The 10336-nt window shown below is 36.5% G+C and overlaps 1 protein-coding gene across 2 annotated transcripts in view; it reads left to right on the forward strand.

Annotated features, from left to right (window-relative positions):
• WDR75 (WD repeat domain 75) overlaps positions 1 to 8701 on the forward strand; it is a 33331-nt gene extending 24630 nt beyond the window's left edge. The window contains exons 13-21 of one of the 2 annotated variants that reach the window (XM_027591031.2): positions 291 to 448; positions 910 to 1090; positions 1924 to 2018; positions 2838 to 2933; positions 3570 to 3739; positions 4284 to 4343; positions 6909 to 7055; positions 7562 to 7653; positions 8339 to 8701. In XM_027591031.2, the coding sequence (XP_027446832.1) occupies positions 291 to 448; positions 910 to 1090; positions 1924 to 2018; positions 2838 to 2933; positions 3570 to 3739; positions 4284 to 4343; positions 6909 to 7055; positions 7562 to 7653; positions 8339 to 8540 (1201 nt within the window). In that variant the 3' untranslated portion in view covers positions 8541 to 8701. The remainder of the gene's footprint in view (positions 1 to 290; positions 449 to 909; positions 1091 to 1923; positions 2019 to 2837; positions 2934 to 3569; positions 3740 to 4283; positions 4344 to 6908; positions 7056 to 7561; positions 7654 to 8338) is intronic. The other variant, XM_027591032.2, reaches the window with a different exon arrangement.
• The last annotated feature ends 1635 nt before the right edge of the window (positions 8702 to 10336 follow it).

Consider the following 10336-nt stretch of genomic DNA (forward strand, 5'->3'; position numbering starts at 1 on the left):
CATTCTGTGATGACTCCTATTTTATATTCATTTTGTACAAGTTGACAGTATACATAATGATCTCTATATTGTATAAGTTACACAAAGGCAGAGATAATGTGTTAGAACTCTTTATATCCTGTGGCCATTAGAGGTAGAGCACTCAATTGTTTGTCATTCTAGATGATAATGTATCCGTTGCCCACTCTTAAAGATGCTATTGTAAAATGTACAGTAAAAAATTCTTGTACTCATACGACAATATATAATTTCCTGATGTAAGACTAAATTGATGATTTCCTTTCTGTTAGGTTTGTTCTTAATACAAAGATTAACATGCCACATGAAGACCACATCACAGCTGTCTGTTTCTGTAATGCAGAAAAATTTGAAAACCCCACCTTGGTTACAGCTAGTAAAGATGGTCACTTCAAAGTGTGGATATTAACAGATGATTCTGATATATACAGTAAGTTAATTAAATATGGTATGTCTAAAGAGTGCATAATTTTAAGAATTGATCTCTTTCATGAATTGTCTCCATTCTAGGAGGGCATTTTCTACCTTAACTTCTGTAGGTTATTGCCTAATTGATTTAAGAGATTACATTTTACATGCCTTTTCCCCAAAATCTGTACTTTTTTATCAGTCTTGATTAATCAATCATTTATTGATTATTTCTGTGAGGGTACAGTGCTAAAAAGAAAAAAAAAGGCAATTCTTTCACTGTTCCACTAGAGGGAGGTCAAGATTTCCTGGAAGAGGTATATATTTCAAACCAGTCAGTGCTTTGGAGAATTTCTAACTCAAGTTTCAAGGAGCAAGGTTTTTTGTTGTGCTTCTTCTGTAATCCTTACTGCTTATAACTACCCTAAAGTATTATCTAGCATTTATACCATTTCTGAACTTTATGATCTTTCTTTTCCATAGAAAAAGCTGTTGGCTGGACCTGTGACTTTGTGGGTAGTTATCACAAATACCAAGCAACTAACTGTTGTTTCTCTGAAGATGGCTCTCTACTAGCAGTTAGTTTTGAGGAAATAGTTACAATATGGGATTCAGAGACATGGGAACTTAAATGTACATTTTGTCAACGAGCTGGGAATATAAGGTAAATAATTTGGGGAGTATGTCATACTGTTTGTTTTTAATTTAAATGAGTCTTTCCACATAAACCTTTAGTAGTAACTTATGCTTCCTCTAAAGGTAGTCTGTGGGTCAGTAGCAAACCAAAGTGGTAGGAAGCTAAAAACTTTGGGTATGTGAACTATTTGCTATGGTTTTACCCATTTCTGAAATGAGGATTAACATTTAACTCTTGACCTACAGGTTTTTTTTCTTCATAATAGATACTTTTCGTGGTTGTGCTACCTAAAAATAGGCGCTAATAAGCCTCAGTGGATCCAAACAATGCTTATCTTCTGTTTTCCCATAAAAACAATGTCATGCTCAAACCTTGTTTGTATTCAGAAAGGGCAAAAGAAAAAACAGCAACATCTGCCACTTCACTTCAGGCAGCTGGCATTTGAGGACAGAATGGCAGAAGGCTAACAAGACAGTTTTTAATTCCCAACATACCTGATTTTGAATTTGCTTTTACAAATTCTTAAGAATTTATATAGCAAATTTTCTTCTAGGTTAAACGAGCATAAAAAAGGGTTTTGTTAAATGCCTTTGTACATTTCACGTACATGTTGCTTATAGTATGTGCCAATAAATTATACAGGATATTAGAGAAAAGAATTGGTCATCAAATATGTTTTTGTAAAGAAACAAAATAGCTAAATAAACTTTTGCTCTCCTTAGTCCCTTTTTTCTGCAGGATAATTGTGAACAAAAATATATCTTTCTAAAAGTCTGCATTGCATAAAACTATACTAGAAGTCTGCAGTCCGAAACTCAGCATGCTAGAACTGATGGTTAATTCTTGTGGTTTTAACATAGGCACCTTTGCTTTGGGAGATTGACTTGTTCAAAGTATCTTCTTGGTGCTACTGAAAATGGCATTCTTTGCTGTTGGAATCTGCTCAGTTGTGCATGTAAGATTTTTTTTTTTACTATAAAGTGATTTGACAAATCATACGATAAATGGCCATTAAATTTTGGCATTTTAGGACTTCTGGATCATATCTTCATGTCTTTATCCAGAGAGTACTTACAATTTTTCACATGTCACATTATACATCAAAATTTGAAGTGCTGAGCTTGTAAGAGATGCACATTATTTGTAATCTGCCTATTTGGCCATAAATTGACTTCCATTATTCCTTTCTCTGCCATGTATAACTTTCTGTTGCCTTCCATGTTCTCTATTCTCATAACAGCCTGAGGAATGTTTCTGCTAAAATGTAACCTGTATTAACATGCAGCATCCATGGCAGCTTTAAATTTGAATGTCTCCTTTCACAAGCCTCCTAACAAATGTGGACTTTGTTTTTACTCATTTTACTTACTGGCATTTTACATATTTGAGTATGCTTGGAAGGCATGGTGGTTGTTTAGTAATGAACATATATGATACTCTGTTTATATATATTCTCTACAGTGGTTCTGGTTAACATTTTGCCCATGTTAAGCTGCCGAAAGCACCAGACAGTAGTTGCACTGAGATAATAATAACCATTTCATAGTATGTGGGAGTAGTACTTGGCTTTTCTGCTTCCTGCCCCTTGCTCTAGTGCAGCCTTCCACAGACATTCTCAGTTTGTCTCCATGTGTTATTTGGAAGTGTAATATCCCTCTTCCTAAGAATAATAGAATTGTCCCAGTAAAAATTGTGTACCTACTTTAAATAACAAGCTTAAAAAAGCTTTTGGTAAATCTCTTTCTAGAAATGAATTGCTCTTTTTTTCTCCCAGTGGAATGGAGTGCAAAATTAAACATTAGAGTTATGGAACCTGATCCTCATTCAGAGAATATTGCTGCAATCTCTCAGTCTTCGGTGGGTTCAGACTGTAAGTACAGACCATAGTTTGATAATAAGAGGAGATCTATTACCTAAATTTTCTTTTAACATCTTTAATATAGAGTCAAACTGCCTTTAAATCAAATGTTTATTTTAGGCCATTTTGCCAGAGGTACTGTCCTCTCTTGAGTTCTTACTCCGACATCTTGTTCTGTACACATTCACACTGACTTCTGGGAGAACTCCAGTACATCTCATTTTTCACCATGCCAGGCAGTCCCACTCCACATTCAGAACGTCCCAAGAGAGATTTTGCCCCTCTGAAGCATTTTAAGAAGCTTTAATCAATCTTCCTCCATCTTCTTGAAGCACTGTCTACAGATCCCTGTTCCAGTACTTAAGACAAAATATCACAATATTTTGGTATCTGTCTTCTGCGGTGGCCGCCCTGGTCTCTGGAGCAGGGATTCTTCTTCCTCTTCTTCATCTTCATAGCCCTCATTCCTGACTGCTTGGCACATAGCAGGCATCCAGTAGATACTTGAATTAAAGCCTAAAATAATCATGACTTGGACCATTTACTCAATCCTGGGGTCAGTCCCAGGATTAGTGTGGGCTGTCAACCTGAGGCTGGAACTAACCTTTGCAGGCAAAATGTTATGGTCTGTTTGTTTTTTCCCTCTAGTGTTTGTATTTAAACCTAGTGAGCCAAGACCATTGTATATTCAAAAGAATATCTCCAGAGAGGAAGTCCAGTGGGGAGTGTTTGTTCTGCGAGATGTGCCTGAATCATTCACCTCAGAAGCTTACCAGTGGCTGAACAGATCCCAGTTTTACTTCCTAACAAAGTCACAGGTAACCATCCCACCTCAAAAAGGCAACCACTTTGTATATGTAATTTTCAGTTCATTTTATATTTGAAAGTAATAACTCATAACAGGTGGAACAGTGATACTAAAGGATTACTTCCCAAAAGAAGTAATCTAATATGCTCAATAAAACAGTATTACTAGTCTTTTAAGTGTATTAGCACAACTTTACCCCACACCTTTGAGGCTCTTTAAATATTTGCATTATCTCCATGACAGCAAAAAAAAAAAAAAAAAAAAACTAAAATACTTTAAATGGTACTTATTAGTGTGTTTTTTTTTTTTAATTTTAGTATTTGATTTGCCATAATAAAAACTGGCCTCAGTTTGATCCATCAGTTGAATCTATTTCATTACCAGTTCTTAAATAAGTTTTCTCAGAACAATTACTAAGTATGTTTTAAACCTTCTATTACTTTTCTTTGGGCAGATATATATATGTGTGTATATATATCAAGATGAAAAATGGACCTCATTTTTTAACTATAACATTTTTATTTGGATTTTGCATCATTAATCTCTCTTTTCAGAGTTTATTGACATTCAGTACAAAGTCTCCAGAAGAGAAACTCACACCAACAAGCAAACAGGTATGTTTTAGCCACTCATGGTGCAGACTGCATTGCCTCCCTACAGAGATAACCTTATCTGTTTGAATTTAGCTATGAGAAAAATGTTCCACCTGCCTTAACATGGAATTAAACATACACTTAAAGGTAGCTTTTATATAACCTCTTTGAGGTTTTATATAACCTCTTTGAGGTTATATTTACTCTTCTAAAATATAGTTTTAATTTGTAACGTTAAAAATATATGCTTGTGATTTGAGTCAAATAGTTATACAAAACTTTCAGGAAAACTTCCTAACACCACTGCCATTACCCACAAAGATAATCACTTTCAACTCTTTTAGCTGGAGTTTTTATTTGCCTTCCTAAGAAACATGTTTATATTGCTAATTCTGGATTTTTCAGATTTAGTTATGGTCTATTTACTGATCTATTCAAGTTATTACTCTTTTTCACACCACCATTTTCCCCATGTACATAACACACACACCTTTCCTGTTCTCCAGTTTTCTCAGTACAGATAAATCAGGTCAGTATTCCTTATAACTGTGTAAACACAATTCATAGTTGAGTCATGTAGTAACCAGACAGATTGTTTTTCTTTTTTTTGCAACACTGTTTTCTCTGGAGTTAATGTTGCCACCTTCTTATTTGCATAGTTTCCTGTTTACTTCTAATTCACCCCCAGACTCAAGTTATTTAAGTCTTCTCTCAGTATTTCATGTACATTAGGTATTCTTTCAAGTCTTGAAGGAATATTTCCAAGAGCCTCTGACTTGCTTCAGTCTGGACCGATTGCTCTATGAGTACCTGCTGCACAGTAGTCATAGGATCTACATTCGCCATCATTTGGGGAATCATATCACTTCTAGCTTTCCTCTTGCTTCAGTCACTGCTTTGCTTTGTTGTGAAGCACATTCTGTTAGTGCCATGGGAGGCAGATTTAAGACGTTGTGTGTTTGGAAATGTTTCTTTTCTCCCACTTGATTGGTTGGTCGAGTTATAAAGTTATAGGTTGAAAATCATTTTCTCTTAGAACTTTGAAGGTATTGTCCTATTTTATAGCTTTGGGTGTTATTAGAAGTCTAATACCATTCTTATTCCTGTTCCTTTATCTGTAAAGTAGCTTTATTATCCTCTGAAAACTTAATTGAATTTGTTCAGCAGTTTTTTGTTAAACATCAATAAGCCAGGGTCTGTTCTAGATGCTTGGAATACACCAGTGAGCTAACATTCAATGCTCTAAACAGTGTTTACAGTCTAGCAGGGAAATCTAGCAGGGAAATACAACAAGCATTAAATAAGTGAAATATGTAGTACTTTAGAAGTGGTAAGAATAATGGGTGGAGGAATAGAGGAAAAGGGTGTGGGATGCAGCTTGCCATTTTATGTAGGCCAGGCGAAGTAGGCCTTGTGAATAAAATAGACTTTGGCTTTTCCTCTGAGTAATATGTGCAGCCCCTTGGAGAGTTTTAATCCAAGAAATGACTAAGAAAGAATTACTTCTTTGCCTTCATTTTCTTTTCTTTTTCTGGAACCCTTGTTATTTAGTGCTGAACTATCATCTATTTTGTTTTCTGGGAGATTGTTTCATCTTTGTCATCTAATCTGCTTTTTTTCTGTTTTGCATAGTCCCATTTCTATCATTTGTTTGTTTTCCATCTGTTTTAGTCTTTCATTTCGCAGGTTTGCATCAGAATCTGATGATTCTCAGATGTCTGCTTTTATTTAAAAGTGATCCAATAAGCCATATGGAAGGTCTCTGCCTAGATGGAATTTGTCCGCTGGCCTCTACCACTGGCTATTTTTGAGAAAGTCTCCAAAGTCATTATTTTTAGGTTTTTTGTCTTAGGCTGGTCAGATTGCCCAGATAAAATTCTTCTGAATTCTTGCCTGGAGGCTAGCAGCCTGGAAGCACCCTATATGACGTACAGCTGCCTTCAGCTGTGAAGACACTGCCACCAACCCCACCAGGCAGTTCAGTTTAAAGACACACTTTTGTTCCACCCTCCAAAGAATGTACTTCCAGCCCTCTCTTGGGGCTCAGAAGGAGATCTAGGAATTTGAATGCACTCTAAATGGACCTTCAGCCGGGCCACCCAGTTATTGGTAGCCTTTTTCTGAGGTACTGTTACTATTAGTACCAATTCCTGAGCATTTGCAGGATTCAGCAATATAAATTGGGATGTTTCTTGGCTTTCCCCCGCAGCCAGCTTAGAATTCTTTCTCAGGTCTACTAAGTTACCTACTACCCTTGAACTTGCTTTCCACCTTCCAGCATCTTACTTACCCATTTTCTTTCTCACTGTGGGTTTATGGCCTTTTGAAAACCCATTTGCTATCATTTCACTGGGGGAGAAGTAGTAGTGTGTATTTTTTCTGTCATCTAAGTGTGCACCGTTAGCTTTTTCCCTAATAAATGGGCTGCTAGGCCTCAGTTGCTTTACCTGTAAAGTGAAAAGAAGCATACCAGATAATTTTTAAAGTTCCTTTCATCCCTGACATTTTAGGACTGCAACACTTTTGAGTCCAAGGCAGTTCCTCCTTTATATTGAAGAAATTTCCCTTTGTCTTCAATCCTTATAGCTACTAGCAGAAGAAAGTCTTCCAACAACACCATTTTATTTCATATTGGGAAAGCACAGGGAACAGCAGGATGAAAAAATAAATGAGGCTTTGGAGAGTGAACGAGTACAACTACCCTTAACAGAAAACATACCTGCAATTAGTGAGGTAAGTAATTCACAACATGAAACAGATTAAATACATTAAAGCAGCTTAAATTAGAGTTTCTATAATTTGTAACATAACTTTTTTAAGATTTATTTGAGAGAGAGTGAGTATGTGTATGTGAGCAGGGGGAGGGGCAGAAGGGTAGAGAGAAAACCTTTCACAGCCTGACACAGGGCTCCATCTCACTGCCCTAAGATCGGAACCTGAGCCGAAATCAAGTCAGGTGCTTAAGACCCAGCCACCCAGACACCCCTGTAACAGATAACTTTTGAATAATTATTTGTATACTGTGCAGTTCTAATACGCAAACCAAATAACATAAATTTATGATTCCAGATTATTGTGGTCTGAACTGACAGGAGAGGAGAGATGATTGTTTGCATAATTGTCAGAAGGCAGGCATAAATTTTTTTTTGGTTTGGTTTTACTGTGGAGAAAGCCTGTTGCATTCAGCTGATGGCATTCTTTTTAAGTGAAGCCCTATTTTTCTGGTTTTTTTACTCTAGCTTCTTCATACTCCAGCCCATGTATTGCCATCTGCTTCTTTCCTGTGCTCCAAGTTTGTAAATTCACTGCTGCTGTCTAAGGAGACAAAGAGGTAAAGCAGTTTTTTAAAATATGTTTAGATATTGTTTTGGGAAACAGGATAGTTTGTTACCCTTTCTTAGAATATTCTTAAACTGTGACCCTTCAACAGTATGTAGGGTAGGAGCACCGACCCCCTGCATAGTCGAAAATCCACGCATAACTTTTGACTCCAATAAAACTTAACTACTAATACCTGATGGTGCTTGGAAGTCTTAATAACAGTCAACACACATTTTATATGTTATGTATATTATATACTGTATTCTTACAATAAAGTAAGCTAGAGAAATTAAAATACAGAAGAGAAAATACATTTACAGTATCGTATCAAATCCATGTATAAGTGGATGGGTGCAGTCCAAATCCATGTTGTTAAAGGTCAACTGTATTTTTCTTTATTTTAGCCTTAATATGCAGTTAAAGGACAAAGGACTATTAAGCCAAGTGAATAAAATATATTGAAAATAATTGTTAGATCTCATGTGTGTATGGTTTAAGGAATTGATATATAACTACAAATTACACTTTGTAAATTCACCTGTTCTTTTATAATAACCCATTTTTGAAGTGCACTCAATAAGATTTTTCATTTACTTTCCCTGTGTGGTTATAATTCTACATAGGTGTCTTAAATTAGAAAGTTATTTAGAAACTTTTTAAGTAATAATTCATATTTTATTCTGTTATCATGAAAGTGAAGAAATTCCTGAAGATGTAGATATGGAAGAAGAAAAAGAAAGTGATGATTCAGATGAAGAAAATGATTTTACTGAAAAGACCCAGGACACAAATGACACAGATTTGGGAGAAGACATTATACACCAGTTGTCAAAATCTGAAGAAAAAGAACTAAGAAAATTCAGGAAAGTAGACTACAGCTGGCTAACTGTTCTTTGAGCCTTGGAGGTGGAAGGTTCTTGCATTTTGTATTTTTTTTTTAATTATATATTGATACTCCAAAAACATCTACTTGATGTTATTTCTTTCCTTAAAATATTAAATATGAACAGGCTTTACTTTTTAAATAACTGGTAATACAAAGCTGTGTTTGCATCATGCTTTGGAGTTGCTGGGTGCATTCATATACACACCATCTCATTTTTATTTCGAGTTACATCAGCCTTAGAAATATCTAGCTATTTTCTTCACAAGTGATTACAGCATATGTCACCTTATCTCCAATTTGGAGATATTGTTAACAGCAAAATTTACTTGGTGGCCAACAGGACCTGAACAGATGTGTTGTTTTCTTTAGTCCTGCTTCATACATCTTAGTGTGTTTATTTCTCAGAAATTTAGAGAAATAATTTGATTATGTGGTGTTCCACAGACCACACTGAGGGTATTAAATAATAATAATAATAATAATAATAATATGGGCCACCTAAAATCTGAAAAATTCTAAAGTGAAATCATTTGGCCCCAAGCCTTTCAGATAAGGGCTTATCTACTCTACTTGGAAAGCCTTGGAAGATATAAGAAGAGTTGATATTACTTTGTCAATGTTATGGGTGTAGGAACAACTGCTTTTTAACCAAAGTCTCATTGCTAGTAGACTAGGATCCAAGCCTCTGTATTATATTTAAGTGCTGAGGTGACGACTGTTTTTTAACCATTTAGCATTTGGAGTTTTCCTATTTTACTCCTGTTAAATTGACATTAAAAAGTTAACACAAAAACAGTAAAGTACACAACTTTACAGTCCAGGATAGTGTCTGAACTCACCTCCTCCACAGACACACCAAATCTATACCTGTTTCTGGAGCACTTCCTCCAGAAGAACTGAGGGCTGACTGAGCAGCTTCTGCACAACAAGATAGACTACATACAGAACAGCAAGAGAGACTCTGTAATGAAGAGAACACCTACCCCCAACACTGCAAACTGCAGTGGGGTGAGATAATACTGAAGAATCACATGCAAGCAGATTTGTCTGCGCTGGGGCACAGAAACAAAAGCCATGGTTTAAAAGAGCAACTAGAATATAAGTATTCAGCCCTAGAACTCTACCAACCGGTAGGAGAGCTGCTGGAACTTTCTCCAAGTTGGAGGGCCTGTTGGGTGCCACAGTTTATGTTCTCTCTCCATATTTGATAGCATGGATGGGAGTAAGGTCAGGGCACCCTAACCAGCCTACCACTTCGCTGAGCCCCTGGCCACTAGCCCATACCAGCCCCAGCCATCCCACCAAAGTGGCCCCAGTGTGGTATACACTGGACACCCCTGTACAGGCCTCATTGTGGTTCCAGGCATCTTGTCAAGGTGACATGGGTGCAAAGCACCCTGGAACACTCCAAGCCCAGACATCCTACCAGGGCAGCCCCAGCACAGAGTGAACTGGGATCTCCAGCCCATGCCAGCCATAGCACCAGCCAGCCAAAGTCACCAAGCATACACAGTCTATATAGAAGATGACCATACACAGAACCATTCAAGTTTAGGAGAAGTAGCTGATCCACTTAATACATAGACACATACACAGAAAGTCAAGCAAAATGAGACAGGAATATGCTCCAAATGAACAAGACAAAACCTCAAGAGAATTAAATGAAATGGTGATAGGCAATATGCCTGATAGAATTTGAAGTAATGATCATAAAGGTGCTCACCAGACTGGAAAGAAGAGTAGAATAACTCAACTTCAATAAAGAGAAAATACAGAAAACCAATTAGAGTTGAATGCAATAACTGAA

This window comes from Zalophus californianus, chromosome 3, assembly GCF_009762305.2.
Source record: "Zalophus californianus isolate mZalCal1 chromosome 3, mZalCal1.pri.v2, whole genome shotgun sequence".
In the NCBI taxonomy this organism is placed as follows: Eukaryota; Metazoa; Chordata; class Mammalia; order Carnivora; family Otariidae; genus Zalophus; species Zalophus californianus.